Below are 22,586 nucleotides of genomic sequence, written 5' to 3'. Positions count from 1 at the left end.
TCTCAGAAAAAAAAAGGGCCTCAGCAGCAGCAGCGGATGGCCTTTGCCAAGAAGCTGAGATGCAGACCACTTCAGCCACAAAGAGCAGGCCAAACACAGTCACCAGGGAAACCATCAGAGATGCTCTGGGATTAGTCGGCTCCTGACTGTGGTTCATAGTCGATTACAGGTTTGTAAAAAGCCAATGATACTACAGCTTCTCCGTGTGGTGCCGAGCCAGCTGGGGAACAGGTTGTAAGTGCTGGCTATTGCATACTGTAGATTATTATTGTTATTACACAGCACATTAAGGGCGTTGTTCTGCTGGAGTATCAGCTCCACACAGCTGATGCTCCGAACAAAGAAACATGCTTTCAGTGGAGGGGGATCTGAGATAAAGCAGCAGTTGATTTGGATTTAACGCTCTGATATGCAGGAGCCTCTTTTAACGTGTTTGTTTGTGACAAGAGAGAGCGTTCACAACCACGGGGTTCTCTTACCAGATGGTCCGTTCTTCTAACTCACGGCGTCCCTCTATTTCAGTCGCAAATAGAAATGTTTTGAGCATGAAGAATCAGAGCGGCGTCTCTGTGAACGCCAACAAACTGTTTATCCCTGGTATTGACATCACAAGGGGACAGCTCGTCAGTTCACACCTGGCATTAAGGCGTCTCGACTCGCATCTCGAGTGAGCGATTCCCCGTTCTACATGCAAGTAAACACGCACATAGCTGGGACACAATGTAGTTTTTTTACAATAGTAGTGTATAACACAAGCCGAATTTACAAGAAGGCCAAAATAATTAAGAATTCGTCATAGTCAGCGTTTCACAAAGTTGGTAAAGCTTCCTCGAACTCAACAGCTCACAAAATTGAGTGATTTTGTAAGGGAGTCTGGGGAATTTCTCTCTTTTCTTGACTGAAGTTGCTGTGGCTTAATGTTTGCTATCAAATTGTTGTAAATTGGTGTTAATAACTATTAGATGTAAGTTATCCTGGCTATTTAAGTTAATTATTATGTTATCAGACAGTTGTCCTGGTGCCATCTAGCATTACAAAAGCATCTGCTGCTGTACCACCAGAGAACAGAGCAGCTTCTCTCCTCAGACTGAGACTCTATTTAAAAACAGCCAGTCTTCTGTCTGTCGTTTGCTTATGTGGGTCATATCGCGGCATCAGTATTAAAGGTGCAATATGTAAGAGTTTTGATTGAAAACGTCACGACGTCCCCGCACTGTGTTTCAAAGCATATTCAGCATGCTAACCAGCTAGCCTGTAGTTCCTGTGCTAGCATTGTTTTCACTGCTTCAATTTTGTTTCTCTTCTATTTGAAATCCCAAACGTCGGAGCTTTCCAACGGTACGTGAACACACCACCCTGGAAGAAATAAGTCAGCACTTCTCGCCACAGAATGATGCATAACTTTGCCGAAAATGACAATGACAATCTCAAACAAGGCTCTGAAGGTGGTTTTATGATTAAGGAAACAACGCTCGTATGATAATTTAACAGTATCGGTTTCCCTCCACTTAAAGCTTTTATTTTTTCTCTCCTCGCCATAAAATCCTGTTCTAATTCATTCTGACTGCGCTCACTTCTCCGTCCTGTACTGTATGTCATCCATCAGCCTTAACTGCCCTCAATTTTAAAGACTCATAAAACACAGGTTAAACTGTCCAAGTCCGGCCCTCCTGTTGTTCATTCTGATCACACACGCCGCTGTGACATTTCATTATTATAGATGACCTTTCTTTCAAGTCCGGGCCGTGTTTAATCTGCGACGTGATTCCTTCCTCCTTCACACACGTATGTGATGTAGCTCATTTCACGCTCTGGCGGGTCGACGCAGAGTCTGACATGACGGATATACTAATCTGTAAAAGCCCCACCGTTAAGTCTACCTACAAACCTGAGCCCGTACAGCTACGTCAACGAGTTTACCGAACATGAATCAGCCTTGTTAAGGATGACAGGCGGCCTGTCAGTATGAAGAATGAACGTCAGGGAAAAGAGTCTGTTCAGCAGAGTTGGGGATAAATGACAACGAGAGAGTCAGATGAGCTGGTTGTCTTCCTCCGCCACGTTTATCAATGGCGGTGGGGGAATCTCGGGTCCGTGCGTTAGTCTCACTGCATCAGCCTGAATGAGTTGTCAGGGTCAATCAGCCTTGCAAATGGGAGAGGAAGGACACAAGACGAAATGACTGGAAGAGCTAACCAGCTGGAAATGATGGAGAGTGGGAATTCGCAGTATATTGGGTTAGAGAGTCCCACTCGACGAGCACAGGAAGTGCGAAAAGGCAGGCCGGAGCGATCGCATCTTTCATCAGCGCTAACGTTGCAGTTGATTTTCCACTTCAGCAGACATTTTTTCAATCAACATAATTGACTGTGTGGTTTTTTTATAGAAGCGAAAAAACCAAAGCGAGGGCGGTGGATTTGTGTTGATTCCATCACGGTGCCTCCGCCTCCCACGTCGCATTAAATTGAAGGATGAAAGGTACATCGAGTCAGCATGCGCGAGTTCAATATTTCCCCATCCGTGTCACGCTTTGACACCGCCGAGAGGGAAAGTGTACTGTGAAGTCCTGTGCTGGTTTTTCCAACAGCATCAACCCATCCCCCTCCGTCCTCTCCGTCTCTCTGAGTCAGTAAAGGAAGCAAGACGCCATGGGTACAAACAGCGTTGTCATGTCAGTTTGCCCTGCAGGCGTCTCTCTTCGTTCTCCGGCTCGTAGGTGCCGGCGCCGGCATCCTATAGTGAATAATGTGCATGTGTTTCACCCCGATCCACATGTAGGGAAAAAGGGAGGCTGGAGGTGTCGGTGACAGCGAAGACAAAAGGAAAAAGGCAGAAGGAGGACTGAAAAGATGCCTGCAAGACAACTGGCCTTTTTTAAAAAGCAAAGTGCAGCCACAACAGGAGCAAGACTGACATTCAGAAGCACACAGCTATTTGTTCCATGTCACAGCGCAGTTCTTCTTCAGGGCACCGCATGCCGCGTAAATACACAGAGAGACGTTTAATATGCGTTAGAGCAAATTTGTCAGTTAATTATAATTTCTCATGCACAAAGATTATTATAAAGCTGCTTTACTAAATATTTACATACTAATAATTGATCATGATTATGTGCGTGAAAAAAGAGGTCGTTCAAAGTGATGAATGCAACTCCGATAATCTCTGCTGGCTTCACAACATTTGTCAGATCGTCGTTTTCGGGCTCACAGCTTCACATTTTCCACTCTCATCATCGTCATCATCACTTCAGACACACCGGGCAGCTGTTGTCGGTGAACAAGCTCTTCAAAGACTCGTTAGCGACTGTCTGGTGAAGATAGTGTAACAATTAGCAGATAAAGATCCAAATTACTTCCACAAAGGAGGAGCTGGAGACAAAAAACAGGCCAAAACTGAGAGGGAATATTCACCATGTGGCAGAAACACGGCATTGAGTGAATGCTAATGTCTGCTTGGTAGCACGTTAGCTACCTGATAGCTATCTTTACACATGTTTGCACATGGGGAGGTGAGCCTTTGGTTTAAAATGACTAAATCCCCGAAAAAGAAAAGCTAACAGGTGCTAGCTTGTTTGCATTTGTGCAGTTAGCAAACAGGCTAGTGTTAGAGGCGTTGTACCAACAGGCTACATCAGGTGAATCAGACTAGCTTGCTTGATAGAGGGATTACACAGGACCTGTCACCCTTTTCTACGCCTGACTTCCTCCTGTGCTGCCGCAATAACTACTATGGCCACTAGAGGTCGTTGCTAACAAGAAACGGGTCACAATAAGCCGCTTTTACAGTCAACATTTCAGAGCAACTATGGTTGAGCGAGCTACGGAGTGAATGAATAGAGAGAGCAGCATTAGCAGGAAGAAAGCAGTGAATCAGAGATATAAAACTTGATTGTTTAATGGCGATTACGTTTTAAAGCGCAAATAAACATGCCCACACCTCCGCACTAAATACAGCCGGTCTACTTTTAGCTTCGCTTAGTTGCTGTCAAACTGTATAAAATACCGCGGGGAGGAGAATCGTATAGTCCATCTGTTAAATGAGGAAACAATGCAGCCAATTTATTAAGGTATCTGCTCGTGAGAAGGCGGCGCCTCCCTGCGCTCGCAACGGCCATTAATTAAGCCCTTTCGACTGCAAAATAAGAAAGTATGACATCAATCACGGATGCAACGGGTGAGAGAAGTCTCTTATTTAAGTCGCCGCTGTGCCGCCGCTGCCTCTCACAAACCAGATATCAAATATTGGATGAGCATTGCAGATCTCACTGTCGTGTCCGGAAAAGAGTTATTACACATGATTTACCTCACGGAGACCAACGGAGAGATGAAGCCGGGAGTGTTACCGATTTTTAAAAGAGTGAGGGGATGGTTGCAGGTGAAATAACGAGGTGTGATAATAAAGCAGCTGCAGACGTGTCCAGGGGAAGGAAAACTGAGGGAAAAAGGAAGCCTCTGTGCAGGAAAGGAAAACCTTCATAAAGCTGTAGTCAGCCTCCAAAAGTGCAAAGGTGGAAGAAGGCCTCGGGAGAAGGTGTCATCTGGGAATTGAGTGTGCGGTTGGACTGCAGGCTCCGTTTCTCCGAGTGCATCAGCACTATAAATCTACAAAAAAATGTGTTGCGGTATGAAATGTAGAGCCGCTACTCTGCAGAGCTGCTCGTTTTTTTTTTGGTGGTCTTTGAGATTCATGAGCAAACAAGACAACAGAAGCTCAGGGATGTGTTTTTTCAACTTCTCTGAGAACTCTACATGCAAATATCTCAGGGTTTGTAGCCTCTAAGTACACATGCTTTTGATGATTCAGCGAAGCGAGGGCCTTTGTAACGCGCCGAGGTACGTCAAAGATACCCGGCGCGCTCGCTTCCAGGCAAGCCGCCATGCTTTGATGAGAGACGTCATCTAGAGAGGAAACAGATGATTAAAATTCAGCTCCGAGCCGTAACATCTGACATGTCATACTCTGTGTATACTCAGTGTTATAAAAGTAGCCAGAAGTCATAGTTGAGTAAAAATAAAGATGTGTTAAAAATCTTACTTTGATAAAAGTTAAAGCCACTAGTACTTGAATAAAAGTCTTAAAGTAGTTTATATTAAATTAACTTAAGTAAATAAGTGTTAACACATATATATATGCTTATATATATAATATATGGAGGACTAATACTGCCAGAATGCACAATAAATAGATATATAGAGATAAATTGATGAATTAATATCCCATCAAACGCACAAAAAGTTGGTTTTATTTTCATTTTACGTATTAAGATATTCATTTTTGAATTTATTTATTTCTGTATTCTTCGTTCTTTGAAATTTGCGAGATGAAAAATAAAAAAATGTATTTAAATTTTTTTTTTTTTAATTAATAAAATGGGAAAACAAATGGGAAAGTCAATCAAAAGTATAAAATGAAATAAAAAATTGAATTAGAAATTAGAAATATCATTTTTTATGTAATGCTTACATTTATTTTAGGTATTACTTTTGGTGCATTTAATGAGATATTTGCGTACTTATTGATTATTTCTGATATTGGCAGTTATAGTCCTCTGATTTTTAGTTTGATATTCAGCATTTTTCCTGATTACTGCAAAGTAACTAGAAACTTAAGTAATCAAATACACATAAAAAGTTCAATATTTGCCTCCAAAATGTAGTAAAGTGAACGCATGAAGTCGCAGAAAATGGAAATACTCAAGTAAAGTACAGGTTTTTCAGAACTGCAAGTGAAGTACTTAAGTAAATGTACTTAGTTACATTCCATCACTGCTTATATTCAATAGTTCAGAGTTTATTCTGCACTGAGAAGTTCACATCATCCCTCCTCTGATTAAAATGCGATTGCTTATTTGCTCAATTAACTTCAACCGCCGTAAAGCAAGTAGACGTGTTCGTACTCAGCAGAAACATTTCCTCTGAGGCTTTTTGTAATCAGCCGTACATCTCAGTCATTTTAACATCCATCTTCCTCCTCCTATTGTGCTGCTCATTACGTGGCTCCGGCATTGAAGGCATACAGCGTCTGGAAAGTGCAGCACAGACCTGCTCCGCCGGAGATTTATTTGAATGGCAACATCGGAGAGAGCTTTTACAGGAACGGGTACTTTTGTGTGGCAGTGTATTAACGTCACGTCCTCATTCAGCACCGTCTCCTTCTCCCTTTCACTCTGTGAAGTTCAATTGTAAAGTGTATTTAAAAGACACGTCTTGACTTGAAAAGGTCACCTGTCTGGATTGATTCTGTCTGCCTCAGCGAATAAGCAGAAAACCTTGTGTTTCATCCAACTGGGTCTTACAGCAGCCCATCTCTTGGCACCGATTCAGGCCCGGCAGCGCTGATGTACAGTATTTCTGCCTGTTCTGGAGGATATTTGTGCTGTTTAAAGTCCAGGACGAGATTGTGCCTCCTTCTCCTGAAACCAAATCAGCAGAATAAATGTTGGCAAAGTAGGTTTCTGCAAACCAGAGATATATTGAAACCTTTTTTTTAAAGCTTTGGTTTCAAATTTTGCCATGTGGCAACGCTGTGCTCACGATCTGGTTAAGTTTAGGCACCAAAAACATCTAGTAAGGGTTAGGAAAAGATCCTGTGTCGGCTTAAAATACCCCTCTTTTTGCTGCCAAAAACACAGATGGAGATGTCCTGAAGTGACAATATCCAGCTGTGTTTGTCTCAACAAAAAACAGATATTTTTGTTTGGAGAAACACAGCTTGATATTTTCCTGAGGTCTCATCAAAGATGTGTTTCTTGTCGCTACAAACACGAATGGAGATATCTTGACTTCTCAAAAAGTCCTGGCTGAAAGTTGCCAAGAGGTCTCGCCAAAAACACCTAGATGGAGATGTCCTGACTTATCAAAAATATATCAGTTCTTGTCCCCACAAACACGCCAGGAAATCGTCTGGAGGTCTCTTAAAAAAATATCCGGTGGTTTCACACTTATGAATGTCTCGCCTGTAGACTCCACCACCGTTTTTCCTCCTCACTAAGAAATGTATGCACGCCGAAGAGCTGAAAATGTTTGAAGACAAACATTAAATAATCTTCAAGGCCGGTACTCTTGCACCCTAACTCCTCCTTAATACAGAAATTGAAATATTATCTTATCTTCTCTGAGACGGCTCACTTACCAGATCCGCTGCTGTCTTCACATTTCAAAGGGATTCAAAGCCTCAGATACATTTGTGGGCAAAAATAATGACGTTTACTTTTTGTCTCCTCGTGTTAGATGAATATGAGCAGAGTGTAGCGGCAGCATGCAGCGACTCTGGTCCTGAGTGTCTGGGTGTTTTCCATCAGTCAGCATGTTAGTGCCGTAAAGCCATCTGTGAAGGAGTGCTGTTATTTGACTATGATGAAGTGTTTAAGCTCAGACGCAGGGTGGTGATTTCAGTTTTCAACCATGTGAAACATAATGACACCGCCCGTCTCTCTTCATTTCCTTCAGGTGTACCAGTACATGCATGAAACGATCACAGTGAACGGCTGTCCGGAGTACCAGGCGAGGGCCACAGCCAAGGTAAGACCAGCGACCGTGCTGTAACTAATGGCAACCTGTTAATTTCACAATAAAAGTCATGCTCACCTTTTCTTCTCGCCAATGCAGACCTGTAGGTGTACGTAAAGTTATCATCAGGTTATCAGTTAGTTAGCATTCAGTCGTGACATTTTCACATTTTTCCCAGAACAACGCCCAACAGTTTATTACCAAATGTGCTTAAAGTGTAACTTCCTCTTCCTCAATATGAACCCAGCTCTTCATCCTTTGTTTCAACAGCCTTCAGTCTCTAAATGTCTTCGCTCTGAGCCGTAAATCTTTCTTCGATCCCACGTAGCGTTCTCCCTGAATTAACAGATTAGCAGCCAGTAGATTTACATCTTTAATCTTGCTTTTCTCACATTGTTTTTGCCGTCTCTTTCCATCCCGGATGAAATATTGCCGCGTGAAACAATACGATGATAAAGGCGCATTTGTTTCGCCGTCGTCACGACTGACAGGCTCACTGTATTAGATAGATTTCTTCATTTTATTCCTTCTGTGTGCATTCAAATCAAACCGAGAAGAACAGTTTCTATATTCGCTTTGCAGGCTCTGGTATTAAATCCCGAGCCGCTGCTCATATCTGATTTTTCAGATGACGGCTCATGGCTGTTTATTGATGTAACACATATGAGATGTCAATCACTGGGGAAGCTCTTCCTTTCTTTCATGTTTTCTCTTCTCCCACTCGACTGTTCAACGTTTCATGCGGCCGTTTTTTTGTTGGCACGGGACAAAAGCGTAACAGAGACGTTTCCAGGTGCACGGTAAATGGAATAAGCTCATTTGGATGTACAATAGAGACGAGCTTGACCCAGTTGCTAATGCAGGACCGTTATTAGCACCTCACCTGCGAGTGAGCCAGCTTTTTGTGAAAGAAAACAAAGAGGACAGGCTTGTCTGATTTCATATGGAGGATGAGGATGATGAGATGCAGGGGCCGAGACGAGATGAGAGCACCTCTCTGTGCTTTTAGTGTTCAGTGTTCAGCTGCAGTCCACTCCTCCCCAGTAGCCACATCAGAAGGAGTGGGAGGAGGCTGCGAATAGAAACGGATGACAAAGACAGAGGGAAGTCTTTGTGTACGAGGCTTCAAATGAGCAGATCTTTGCTGTTTTGTTCGCAACACTCCGCCTCGAGCACAATAGCGCAGAGTCTGGTGGTGAATTGCAATCGAACACCTGGTCGGAGCACGAGCTGAGCATATTGATACAGATTTATTCACTTCCTCCTGAGAGTCGGATGAAAAAGATTGATACCTCTCACAGTGTGGATCTTGGAGTCGGGAGGCGGTTAGCTTGGATAAGCATAAAGATCGAAAGCAGTGTGCCTCTAAAGCTCACTCATTCACAAGTTATATCTTATTTATTTAATCTATTCTCAGACAGAAATGTTAAAACAATAAGTTTGTGGCGTTATTTCTCTTTTTTGGCTGAAAAGGTTGTGTTTGTGCGTGATATCGATAAGGAGCTGGAGCTAAAAGGTGATTAGCCTGGGTTAACTAGAGACTGGGAGCAGGAGGAAACGGCTAGTAAAGGCCTAGTCGCACAAAACAGGTCGTTTTAGCATGTTGCATAATCCTGAAACCACAAACTAGCTGCTTACGCTAGGCTAATCACCTTCTTGAACTAGGCCTATAGACTGAGCCAGGCTAGCTGTTACCCAAGTTTCCAGTCTTTAAGCTCAGCTAAGCTAAGCTAAGCTAATCACCTGTTGGCGTCATACTTCACGCACAGATATTCTCATTTCACTTACATGAATGTGAATAATTAAATGATTGCTTCACAGAGGATGCACAAAATGAGACATTTTTCAAAAGAAAAGATTAGCAGTCGACAAAGAAACTCTCACTTACTGTATTTGGATTATCTCCTGTCGTATATAAAGTGTGAACCATCGTCTGATCTAAAAAAATAACATCTTTAGTAATGACTAGAGTACAGGAGCGTCACTCTACAGAGAAACTGGGACAGTTAAGCAGCATTTCTGTCTCTTTCTTTAAGCCCAAAGCAGAAACGACATGATTTAAGCAGCTTTAAAAAACTCCTTCCTAATTTTTTTTTCTTTGCTCCTAACTTCGAGGAGCTACTGCTGCTAAATCTGTATTAAAAATGTGCACGTCCACCGGACAATTAAGCACACGGCTAATGGGCTGAGCTGGCTTAGCTGTGGGGACCCTCTAAACTGGGAGCGCAGGATTTCCAGAGATAACGACGCGAGCCGGACCACGGCAGCAATTCCATTCAATCAGCATCACCCATCCGAAAGGAAAAGAGATGGACACTGTAGATATGGTATCGACTTACATAAGCTGCCGTCGCAATGATGATGAAATGTTTGGAATATCTCGAGTACTTCAGCCAGCGAGACGCCAAATCTCCCGACAGTCCAGATTTGCGTTTCACCTGAGCCCTTCGATTCTCGTTGATTGCTTCATTAATTAAATCAATTTCGGCCGCTAATTCCTGGCTCGAGGCCCTTATTACTGATCCAAATGGAGACAGAGTCCATCAGGACTGTGTGGGCTCCGCAGAACATCATGAGAGCCGATGATCAACTGATATATTAAGTCATACTTACACTATACAGTGCATTGTGGTTACCAAATCCTCTTGCAAAGCTTTTCATTTAGGATGCCTCCTGTGTGTGTGTGTGTGTGTGTGTGTGTGTGTGTGTGTGTGTGTGTGTGTGTGTGAGGCGCCGGCCATCTGCCAGATTGTTTTTCGCTTGCAGAAAGCCAGATAAAGTTGTGAAGGTCGATGTGCTGCGAGGGCCGGGGGAGGCGACGGCATGCATGCTGACGAGCTGCCTTTTTAGCTTCACAGTGGCGTGGGGAGGGAGGGGAGGAAGAAGGACAGAGAGGAGGAAGAAGGAGGAAGAGGGGTTACTACAATAACTAGAGAAGCAGAAACAGTTCGAGAAGAAATGAATGTGGGCACGACGATGCGTATGAATATTGAAGAGAGAGGAGAGATGCCGACGCTGCCTGAGGGGAGCATCAAAGACCTCAAAGTGCCAAGATACTCGTCTGCTGCTGGGGAATTTGGATACACATCTGCAAAAGCTTCTGAGGGAACCGCCCCTCCTCTACTTTTTTTTTTTTTTTATCCCGATCTACCTCACATATCGCGTATGATGCCGACTTGACAAGCGAGACACCTGTGGCAATGCATCTGTGGATCACTGGGCACGGTTCCTCTGTTCGCCTGCCATTAGCTTTCCCAGGCTCGGTTAACAAGCTCCTGGGTGCTTTGTTCTGAATGTACAAGGAGCAAGGAGCTTGGCTCGGGGTTCAAAGAAACCCCACAGCCAGCGAGCAACATCAACCAGCTGGTAGAGATACAGACGCTGAAAGTTGTCTGGCTGCTCCTTCCAGCGTGAACTTGGATGTGTTAATCCGTGCGCTTAGGAAAGCCAGAGAACTTCTCACGTGGAGTCCAAATCCCCAGCTCGGGCTAAATCCAAAAAGCTTTGTTATAGCCGTCCACCTTCACGATCATTTTGTAAATTGGATTCCTCCTTTTGGATTCATTTTGAGTTTAATGGAGGCGACTAGAAGAGTGCAGACTGGAAGACTTTCACAATGTCAAACTTGCTCTTTTGTTCGAACAAGACACTTTTCTCCACAGGATCGCTGTCATGTTAATGCGGGGTTTGAAAACTCTACACTGAGATTAGACGTACCGACGGCTGTAATCACATTATTAAACAAAGGAAGAGACACAAGGAGCAAGCCGATCACCAGAATAGATGTTGTTATTCTACGTTTCTGTAAAACCACGGACATCCCCCGGCTTGTATCAGTCCAAAGCTCCTGTGCTAGCCATCAGATCCTAGGCTGCTAGCTGCACGGCTAACGGAGCTAACTAGTTAATAGTAACTAATGTAACAGGTGGTTGCAAAGATCAGTGATCATGTCTTGGCTTAAAATACCTGGTTGTGTTGCAACAAACACGACTGAAAAATGTCCCAACACCTCTTGTGAAGTTGTGAAACCCAGTCTTGAACAGTGGTCTCTTGCTTGGCAGCTGTGGCACCTAACTGTCGACCCTTTCAGCTCCTGACAGCTCATATACACAGCTGCTCAAAAGTTTTTTCAGCAACTATCGCTGCGCTCGAATGACACTCGGATTTTCTTGGTTTTCTTGCTTCACTGAGAGGATAAAAGCATTGAAGTTCTTCCTTGAACTTTGGGAATAAATACTTTCAAAGCTTTCAACCACATCTAACAGTCCTCTTGATAAATCTATATTTCTATATTTTCACTAGTTTATCTGTTTTCCACTGCTGGCTCAGGTCAACTCATGTTTTTTTTGACAGTGCAGCCAGGAAGACTCAACTCAGGGACAAAGTTTCTCTCCTAGTTGCTCTCTTTTTGGCTGAAAAACAAACATTTCCCATTCAATTCAAACCAGCGTTGCACAACAGAAATTCTGTGTGAGCTGACTGTGTAATGTCCCAGTATGTAATGTGTTTCTTCAAGGTTTTCAGCACAGTTAGTAGCAGGATGATTATGTGGGGTTTTTTTTCCCTAAAGCACTATTTTTCATTCCCGTCCTTCAGGCCACAGTCGCAGCCTTCGCAGCCAGCGAAGGTCACTCCCACCCGCGGGTGGTGGAGCTACCCAAGACGGAGGAAGGGCTGGGCTTCAACGTGATGGGCGGCAAGGAGCAGAACTCGCCCATTTACATCTCCCGCATCATCCCCGGGGGCGTGGCCGAGAGGCACGGCGGCCTGAAGCGAGGGGATCAGCTGCTGTCCGTCAATGGCGTGGTAGGTTCAAAAAACCCCGACTTACAGACGGGCCAGACTTTTGTTTTTTGAGGGAGATTATTTATTTATTATTCAAAACTGCTTCCAAAAGATATCCTCAGTTGAAATAAGAAAGAAGCGTTTGATTTCTAGTTTGATATGTGAGTCCAACGATCGGGAGATCAAAGTGCTGCACAGGGAGCAGAAGCACTGCAGAGACTTGAATAACTCCGACTGTAGGCTCATTTTTAACTGAATATCGCAGGGCATTAAAAATGGAGGAAGTTTTCTTTTTCTCCAAAGAGGAGTTACAATTTTTGCATCATAATAAAATCAGCTTCCTTCTCTCTCAAACCCCCCGCAGAGCGTGGAGGGCGAGCACCACGAGAAAGCGGTGGAGCTGCTGAAGGCGGCCAAGGACAGCGTGAAGCTGGTGGTTCGCTACACCCCCAAAGTCCTGGAGGAGATGGAGGCTCGCTTCGAGAAGCTCCGCACGGCCCGGCGGCGCCAGCAGCAGCAGCTCCTCATGCAGCAGCAGCAACAGCAGAACCTGACCTCTCAGCAGAACCACATGTCGTAGGTGAGGCGCTTCATTGCTTTAAGCGTGAGGTGTCCCGCCTCCGGGGAGCCATAGCTGGAGGCGGGACTCCAGGAGGCAAAAAGGTAAAACACTGCCGGAGGACAAGACGGAGAGGAAGTACTCCCAGGAATCACAAGATGTATTAGGCTTTATGAGACTGATGGAAGCTGATGTTAAACGTACTATAAGGAAGTTATAAGTTACCTGTCACTGGGTCGGGTTCTGACTTTTTCGAGTCTGATAAGTCACAAAGTTGAAACTATTTTTTATGGCTGAGGAGTCTCACAATCTGAGGAAAGAAGCTGCTTCGTAGTCTGATGGTACGGCAGTTTGTTTCTATTTCGCCACCGTCATCTTTTCTCTGCCAGAATCAACAAAATATGAAAGTTCCTGATACCGGCTTTAAGTATCTTTTTTGGAAAATAGCTTGAACAGAAATGTTTTTGCATTAAGACGTTGCCCACTTCAGTTTAACTGCCTGCCATTTTCACGGCTAGTCATGAGTTTAAACCAGAAAACCTCAAACCAGTCACACACCTTCTTCTCTCAAGGGACACTTAGCATTTTTGGAAATATCAATCTCATATTTAAACATGAAGCTACAGCAGACAGTTAGCTTAGCAGACAGTCTCACAGCAGAGGTCAACAGCTTGCTCTGTCCAGAAACAGAAACGTGAAAATGACACGTTTGTGTGGGTGTTTGCCGCGAAATCGTTGCAGAACAGAAATCCCTGTAAACCAAAGTGTTAGCTTAGCTTACTGTCTCTATATGTAGCTGACAGATTTGAGAGTATCCATCTACTATTGATCTTCTCATCTATCTGTGAAAAAAGCGAATAAGCACCTAACTTACCTAACTTACCCTTAACCTATAATTAACCCATTGCTGTGCTCCTGATTGGTAATTCCTCCCCTTAAATTCAATTTCATTGTGATACAAATCAAATGGGAGCCTCTCAGTCTCTCGCGGGGTGTCGTGGAACAACCCTGCCTGATTGGCGCCAGTCGTTCCCGAGCCGGCTCCAGCCCTTCGCTTCACTACATCTGCCGATTAAACTAGATTAAACCGGCCCCGAGAGGAATAAACACGCTTTCAGATTTCACTCAAACTTTTCTCTCATTGACATTTGCCTCCCTGTCTCAGATGTCCACTCTGCAGACTGATGTCCTGCATCATTTCATCCTCCCTCTTCTTCTTTTTCGAAGGTCTCGTCAGCACTCACAAGCTCTCTCTTGCGATATTTGCACTTGAAGATCATTTTTGTGATTAAATTTTAGATGTTGACTTTTGAAATTCCTTTTTTATAAATTTCTTTACTGTTTTTTAAATTTATTTTACTATTAATCTGTGGTTGGGGGTTATATTTGTGGGACTGGGGGCATAAAATGTCAGTTTTTTACAGCTAACGTGTGAGCATATTTCCGCAAATATCAAAGTATTCCTTCAACATCTACAGTAACAACACCACACCCACAAACCCAATCATGATGAATTGCTAACGACGGTTCAGAGTCACTTAAATCCTCAAAGAGATGCTGTTATTTGTAAGTAAAATCTCGTCATAGTGCCTCTAACATCAGACTCTTAGCTGTTCTGACATCACTGTGCAGCACCACCTCCTGTGGCTCACTGCCTTTTTTTGGTTTGTGGAGGCTGAGCCTGATCTGCACTCAGGTCAGGTCGAGATGAGCACAGATTATCTGTGAGCTTCAACATGGATTTTTTAGATCTGTGTCGGGACTTTCACACAGTACAACACATAAAAAAAGGGGATTGTGAATGCAGATATCCACATATTGTGTTAATATTTACCATTTTTGGCAGAATTATTAGCAATTACATCTCTTCAGGAAGCTTTTTTTTACTGTAAACACCTTTAAAAATGTGTCTTTTATTTGTTTATATATTTACTTCTGTGATTTACGTCGTCTGGTTCCTTTTTTGACTCCACACTTCGCCACCTTTCAAAAAAAAACCGCTTTTCCTGAGTTACCAGTTGCTAAAAAAAGTGCAAGACGCAACATTTTGCAAGGACTCGGCAGAGGAATACAGATGCAGAGAGGTGAACTGGAAGCAGGCTTAACTCTCCCTTTGAGTTTCATTCGCCATGCTCGAGCTCTGCTTTACCGTGCAGACACTTTCCCCGGCTCGTATGCAGGTAGCGGCAGCAGCATTTTGCATTCCGGCACAAAGCCTCAAACCTCAGCGGCGCATTTTGCAAACTTAGCTGCCGGCATCCTCTGTGCAAACATTACCAACATTGCCTTCTGCTGTGTTTGTGCGAGCGGTTCAGTTGTACGGCCTGTAAATAATTCAAGCCTAGGTAGGAAGATGCTGCGGCTGGATGGAGCGACTACATCCCTCAGCTTTAGACGATGTTTTCACTGTCCAAAGTAAGAACAAAGCTCCGCCAGTCACACTTTGACTGTGTGAAAATAACTTAAAGGCAAGAAGAAACTTTGCAGACGAGCTCGACCGTATCACGCCACAGTTAATGCTACCCAGACTTCTCCTATTATTCCCCGGACGTATCGGGGGCGGGCATGTGTCCAAAATCTCTGTGGCACTGCCCCGTTTGAAGCCAAATCCCCCAAGCATATCTCTTGTCTTACACTTGGCACGGTGCAGCTTGGGAAGGTATTTAGGAGCTTGTAACACTGTGTTGTAGCGCAGCTACAGACAGGGAACCGAGCAGGGATCATGTTTTATCAATGCGGGCACGCTGACCGCAGAGATTTGCTCTGGTGGCCGAGAGGCTGCCGAACCAAGTGACGCGCACAAGCAGAAAGAATGCAACATAATCCACCGGTCGGCCTCGAGCTCGGCTCTGTCACCGTCTCCCCGGCTGTCTTTTTGACTCTCTCCGTCCAACCGAACACAAACATTACACAGTGAGCTGGAGTGAGTCTTTTCTTTAACAATAGCTTTTTATTCTCTGCGAAAGTTCACGGCTGCAGTCAGAAAATATATCACCCCACTTATTTTGCAGCCTGTGTCGTTGGTACGACTCCGGTGCAATTTATTCCAAGGCAGCAGCGGTGGCATCAACGTAATCTTCCTGCAGTTGTGGCAAAGATAAACTGTTCACAGGGTCTCTCTTGCATTAATGCTGTCTGTGTCTGTGTATCAAGCACCACAGCAGGCATACCAAACACTCAAACCATCTGTAATTAGGAGACTTTTGCAGGAAAATTCATAAAACTTGTTTAAAGTAACTTTACATCACATATATGTATAAAAAAAAGTGTTTTGTGTTCTTACTCTCAAAAAAGGGACATTATGGTACTTTATTTTTCAAAGTAGTGGTGAGTTAAGGTGCAATGTAAACAAAGGGCAAGAAAGCAGGAAGTAAATGCTCACCATTTTAAGTATTTAATGCAGGCAAATCACTGGCATAAGACATGTTCTCAATTTATTTACTTTATTTAATTCCTTTTTTTACAAAACTTTACTTTGGCCTGACTTTTTGTTATTGAAATGTATTTTTATTTTCTTTTAGTCACCAACATACACACAAATCACTTTTGTCATCTTTTGTCACAGGCCTCACCTTAGTGGAATAATACACAAATGCAAAGTAAATAAATAAAAAGAGAAAAATTTCAAGAAAAAGAAGGAAAAAATATGTAAAAACACACATTTGTCATACAAAACAAAAGTACACAAACAAATTATTACTGCACACAAATGCTTTATAAAGTGAATTTTAAATGGCAACCTGACTTTTTGTTAATTTCTATTCAATATTTTGTATTATTTAAAGTGGTCACTGCATGTAAAACCCAAAATCTGTCAATAAAAATGACATTAATGAATGCAATAATTAAAACAAATGATAAAATATTTGTAAATATTACAATTCTGAGTTTGAATTTCGTCTCCAAAACTTCATAGTGCCCCTTTAAAACTTAATTAACAACAAATTAGATTAGTCTCTATGTTAATGAATGGAGAATGGAGTGATTCACAACTGTATTTCAGGATTTATACATAAATGACCAAAGGATTCATATCACAAATATAAAAAATTAAGGTTCACAAACATTTCTTGTTTTGAATCAGTTTACTATGAGTCAACATATATAAGTTAAGTGCAGTTGGATGTGTTACAGAGAGTCATTAATATGTAAATCCTGAAATGTACTTGGGAATAGTTGGTTCTGCTCTCATTAACATTGGGCCTGGTTGTCGTGTTGCTGTAGTGTGCGGGGGCACTTTGAAACTCAGTGATAATGGACTTACAACAATTTCAAGCTGGAATGAGGCTCCGACAAATCATTTAGCAACTCATCAGACAAACACAGAATTAGCTCGATAGCATGAGTCTGAGCTGTCAGCGAGCTGTGAGGCATTGCTCTCAGTCTGTTTCCTCTCTTGTGACGTTTCTGCAGGTTGTTCCAAAAGAAGAAGAAGTGAAGGAGAGCCGAGGAAGATGAGGTGGATCTCGCAGGTCCAACACGTTTGCGTCGAGGATCCCCCCCAAAAGGGAATCTTTCTCTCCGTCGTGGAGGAAACCAACAAGTAGAGGACACTTTTTACTCGCTCTCTCCCTTCCAGCGTCCCACCGATCAACGATTACTGAGCAAAAACCGAGAACGAGAGAGAGCCGGAGAGCCGTCCGTCCTGAATCTGGTGCTTTGAAAAAACAGGAATGCGGGAGAGGGGGAGCGCTGAACGTCGTCCATTTTAACTTTGTATTCCCTTTTCTAAGTTGTTCTCCCCGGTTGTGACTCTTTCTGGAACTCTTTTCTTGTGTTAGTTGTTTTTTTTTTTCGTTTACAGTCCGATTTTCCAATCGCTTACCGACATCCATCGCACCGTGGCACCTCTGCCGGTTTTTTTCTGCCATAGATATCATTTGTACAGTGGTGTTTCTATTGATTCCTCAACTGGTGCTTGTGTCTCTGTATGAATGACCGTTGGTTTTTCTTTTTGGTGTCCCGTTTTGGATAAACGTGAACTCTTTTTTACCTTCTATATTGTAGCAGGAAACGATTTTGTATCTTGTAGGTTTAGCAATAACACACATTCTTCAGTTTTTTCACATCTCACCACCGAAATTCACGATCGGACGCGTACCTATGTACAGAGTTTTACGGCACAGGTGCAAATGTAAAATCATCGTATGAACTGTGAGGCAGCTTCTTCGTCCAAAAAAGAAAAAATCGATCTTCTGTGCCATTTAAAGAGATTATTGATTTAAGCGATGGCATCGACAATTAATGTGCAATAACTGCGATTATTAACAGACGTTGTGAACTTTTCCCAAATGAGATTTATCCTGAAAATATATGTTACGAAGAGAATTTAACGAACCGGTCCTCAGAAATGAATGTCGCCAGATTATCTGAACAGAATTAAATCAAAAATATGCTATAATTATGTTTATTTTTCAGACTTCTATTTTAAAGAGATTTAACGTAAAGTTTTATTGTTCCTTTTAAATGTTATTATTTAAAAATCTAGCTGAGTACTCGCACATAGTTTATGTAGATCTGCTCCCTGAGTTTCTGTTAGGACAATCATGTTTCCTGTGTACCTGGAAGGGAAATCTGTTTAAAACTTCACTCTTTACTTTTTAATTGTCTCCATCTTCGGTGCCAAGCGCTCCTCGTTTTGTTTTGTTCTGTTTGCGCTGCACTTCCCGGTACGGAAGCCCTGAGGGGAGTTTTTTTTTGAGTCTGAACTAAATTGTTTTCTCTCCTGTGTTTATGAGTCGAGAACTGGTGAATTCAGAGTTTCTGCCAGGATTACTTTTCCTTTTCCTTCATTTTTTTTTCTTTCTTTTTTCAGGGGAATATTTTTTCTTCTTTTTTCTTCTTGATATTTTGTTTTTTTCTCCAGGTGAAAAAGAAAATCCACAAAACCAATTAAAATATCACTTCACTTCATTTTTCTTATTTCTTTTTTTTTTCCTTTTTTGTTTTGTCAGGAGACTTTTTTTCTCACTTGGTTCAACATGTGAAAAATGTTTTGGGTTTTTTTTTTGCTTGTGTGAAACCAAGTTTTGTTTTTTGTTTTTTGTTTTTTTGGGTGAGGAGAAAAAAAAATCCAACTGTGAAAAACAAACTTCTCCAAACAAATGTTCAAGTGTGAAACTATAAATTGTGAAAAGTTTGTTTAAGCAGGAGGACAAATATTTTAATGCTCCTGAAACACATGAAAAGTTTCTTTTGTGAGAATTTCTTTGCTTTCTTTAATTTGCTTTCACACATGAGAATAAATCCACCTGGGAAAAAAATAATTAACATGGTTTCACACGTTAAAAAAATATGTTTTTTCTCCTGAAACGTATAAATTATCCTGGCAAAACCTTTTTTCTCCAGTTCTCGAGTCATGAACACAAGAAAGAAAACAATTCAGATCCTTCTTGGACCCACTTTCCCCTCAGAGCTTCTGTTTCCCAGAGATCTCGTCTTTGTTGGTCTTTGTGTCTTGTGTTCTCTATCATTTTCTCTAGGTGGCGCTCTTTTCTTTGTTTGTTCATCCCATGCAGGCTTCACCACTAAGGCTGTTTCTTCTTCTGTTGATCCCTAAACATAAAGCCCATCACTTCCTGTATGTCAGAGAATGTGTTTCTAGAAACTGCATGTTTCCAGCTGTCACGAAGTTTAAAAAATGTTGCTGACTGTTGATTTTGAATTGTGTTTTGGATTTATTGACAGAAAGAGAGAATTTCATTTCCACCTTTGACCCTTTCTGACCTACATCACATCTTACTGCACAAGTCCGCGCCGAGCAAAATTCCCTCTACATGCATAAAGCGTGCCATGCTGCCAAATATCGCCATTTTCCCAAACAACCTGTTCGCGCGGAGGCCGCTCGATGCCGAAGCATCGGGTCGCCTCTGTGCTCGGGTTTGACAGGATATTCAAAGGTTTTTTGAGTCGCTCGCTCCTCTTCAGAACATCTCCACACAACAGATCCCTTTTTGTATCTTTAAATCACAGGTACTCTTTCTTAATTGACTTACATTTTTGAAGCTGATGGTCCCGTACTTACCGTAAAGATTAAAAAAAAAAAGACAACAAACTGTTGATATGCAATTGTAATACATATTATATTTGTATAAATAAATCTATGTGCTTGTGTACAGTGAAGAGCTTGTCGACCTTTCCTTCATATCCCATGAACGTCTCGATGCTATCTGTTGATTATTTGCCCGATCCTGGTTAAATCACCTGTTGATTTTCACCTGTGGGGCTGTGTGTGCTCCTGCCTCAGTTGTAGGATAGTTTTTTTTGTTATTGTGGCATAGGAAGAGTACATTTCAATAATTTGCATCTTAGATTACTGGAATCTTCCCATAAAAATACTCTTTATGTGTATGTTTTTTAATTAATGAACATAAACTCCTGAATATCCAGAAAAATGACTTGACCTCAGTCTTTAACAATAGCTAATAACCCTTAGTTTCATATAATGAGTTATTACTGTATTGAGAAAAATATAGTAGCATGTAGCATAACTTAAGATCTACCATAGAAAGAGAAGTCATTGAGGTACATATGTGGTAATCACGGGAAAAAACAACATAATATAACAATATGCATTGAAAATACTGCAAAACAATGAGTTTAAAACATTTTTTGTAAAGATTTGGTCCCCCCCTTCATCTGCCTCACAGTGGTTTGGTCCACTGCCTACATACACACATTACTGCTCGGTGCGAGTGTCTGTAGGAGTGTGTCGGTGGTGGATACTTTGCAAACATTTACTCAAAACAGAAGATCTGTGTGAAATTTCCATTTACTTCTACCACTCAAAAGGACAAAACACATTTACAGTTATAACCAGACAGTGTTTTAGTTCAGTCCTGACTAATATAGTCAGTATTTTCTCCATATTGTTATTGTTAAAACAGCCATAACACTTATAAGAAACATGTTAATTGACCTATGTTATTGTCAAACCTTCAAAAACATCATAAAATATTAATATTCACATCAATACAATGTCAACTATTGATGTTCTTAAGCAGAATGAAAAACAATTTTCTTATAAGAGTTATAAATGTCTTACAATCTAACAATAAACACGTGTGTGATGTTATTATTACACTGATACGTGCTCATTAATGTTGAGCATGTTGTTATGATCTCAAGAGCTTTATTATCTTTTAACTGACATATTTATAACCAAAGTAAACCTGACAGTAAAACCTGCGCTGTGTTTATCTCTCATGTCAACGACACAACAGCTTGTCACTGCTCTCATTTCACTGATCTAAGTGCAGCAGCTGAAGCTGGAAGTGATTAAACCTTGTGTACCAACATGTTCCTCTGAAGGCTCCTCCATGTTTTCAGCCCTGGAACAGGACGTCAATAGCCTTTTGTCAGCTCGATACAAAGAGCAGACACTGCGACTAATAAAGAGACTCTTGTAAATGGAAGGTATTAAACTCAAATGGCGACGGCACGCGCAGAGTGCTGCTCCTCGTTGTGTTTCGTTCAATAAAATCCCCGTTAGAGCCTGAATAACCAATCCTACAGCAAGTGGCCAAAGCCCGAGGTGACAAATATCAAGAGTTCAGGTGACGTTAACGCAGGTGACGAATCCCTCACCTGTGTCCAGGGCACAGACAGCCTGAGTGTAACACCTCAGGGTCACACAGCTCACTGACAGCCAAAGGTTCACTTCTGATTTACTGGAGTTAAAGATGAAAAATATCCATCTTCTCCTCGGCTTGTCTAAGTAACACTCTGTAATGTAAGAAAGGTGTGAAAACAGTTTTCGTCGCCTTCTTGATCTCCTTTGTAATCCTCCATCGACACCTCCGCTTCTTGAAATAGCGCAGAGAGAAAACTGAGTGTTAGCACTGATTTCTTTGTGCCTCAATCATATCAGTCGCACAGCGATCACACTGAAGCTGTAAGAGTATGGGGATGAAATATAATACACAATAATATGCTGTGATAAAATGTAACCAAGTACATTTACTCAATTATGAGGCACTTTACCATTTTCTGTATACTTCCACAAGCAAATATGGTCGTTTTTACTCCACTACATTCATTCGGTAACATTAGTTACTAGTTACTTTGCAGATTACAAACTGAATCAGAGCCAAAATACCGCAAAAAAATATATCAAATGTATTTTTAATTACAGTACTTGAGTAAATGTACTCAATTACTTTCTGTCACTGCCATTTTCTGCTTTTTACTTCCTCTCAACTACATGTTGGAGGGATGTGCTGTACTTTTTACTCCTCTACATTTGTCTGATAACTTTAGTTACTAGTTACTTTAGGATTTTAAAAAACAAAACTACTCCGATAATCAGAAAAATGCTGAATATTGGATCTAGTAATCTATTGGCCCACAGTATGCAGTACACACATACAGTACATGTAGATATATGTATATTTTGATACTTAAGTACTTTTATTGTCAGGGTATAATAAAGGGATAACTCCTCCCATCCTAACCCTGTAAACAGAAACTGGAAGACTTTTATCTAATCTAGATGTTTGTGTGTTTTTGTTGAGCAACTTTCTCCAACACGTCATTACGTGTGGCTGTTTGTGTGCGATCCATCACACTCGCAGCACGCCTGGATGGATCTAAAGAGCATGAATAATCTGTTTATTTTCCACTGAGCTCAAGATGACGACTCTACTGCACTAAAACTAAAACTAAAAGCATATTTCTGCAGCAGCTGAGGGTGCCATGGGGATTAAACGCTCTCCTCAAAGCTGTAATATCATCAG

General features: G+C 41.9%; 1 protein-coding gene across 3 annotated transcripts in view; it reads left to right on the top strand.

Moving 5' to 3' along the window:
* Positions 1 to 19,974, top strand: part of lin7a (lin-7 homolog A (C. elegans)) — a 46,796-nt gene extending 26,822 nt beyond the window's left edge. Inside the window, exons 1-5 of one of the 3 annotated variants that reach the window (XM_084345656.1) lie at positions 75 to 169; positions 7,449 to 7,520; positions 12,105 to 12,314; positions 12,658 to 12,869; positions 17,266 to 19,974. In XM_084345656.1, coding sequence (XP_084201782.1) covers positions 7,461 to 7,520; positions 12,105 to 12,314; positions 12,658 to 12,869; positions 17,266 to 17,290 — 507 coding nt within the window. In that variant the 5' untranslated portion in view covers positions 75 to 169; positions 7,449 to 7,460 and the 3' untranslated portion in view covers positions 17,291 to 19,974. Of the gene's footprint in view, positions 1 to 74; positions 170 to 7,448; positions 7,521 to 12,104; positions 12,315 to 12,657; positions 12,874 to 17,265 lie in introns of those variants that run through there. The other 2 variants (XM_084345654.1, XM_084345655.1) reach the window with 2 other exon arrangements.
* Positions 19,975 to 22,586: the final 2,612 nt, after the last annotated feature.

This window comes from Pagrus pagrus, assembly GCF_965226575.1.
Source record: "Pagrus pagrus genome assembly, chromosome: 23".
In the NCBI taxonomy this organism is placed as follows: Eukaryota; Metazoa; Chordata; class Actinopteri; order Spariformes; family Sparidae; genus Pagrus; species Pagrus pagrus.
The sequence above is the reverse complement of the archived record's forward strand: the minus strand, read 5'-3'. Positions and strand labels throughout refer to the sequence as shown.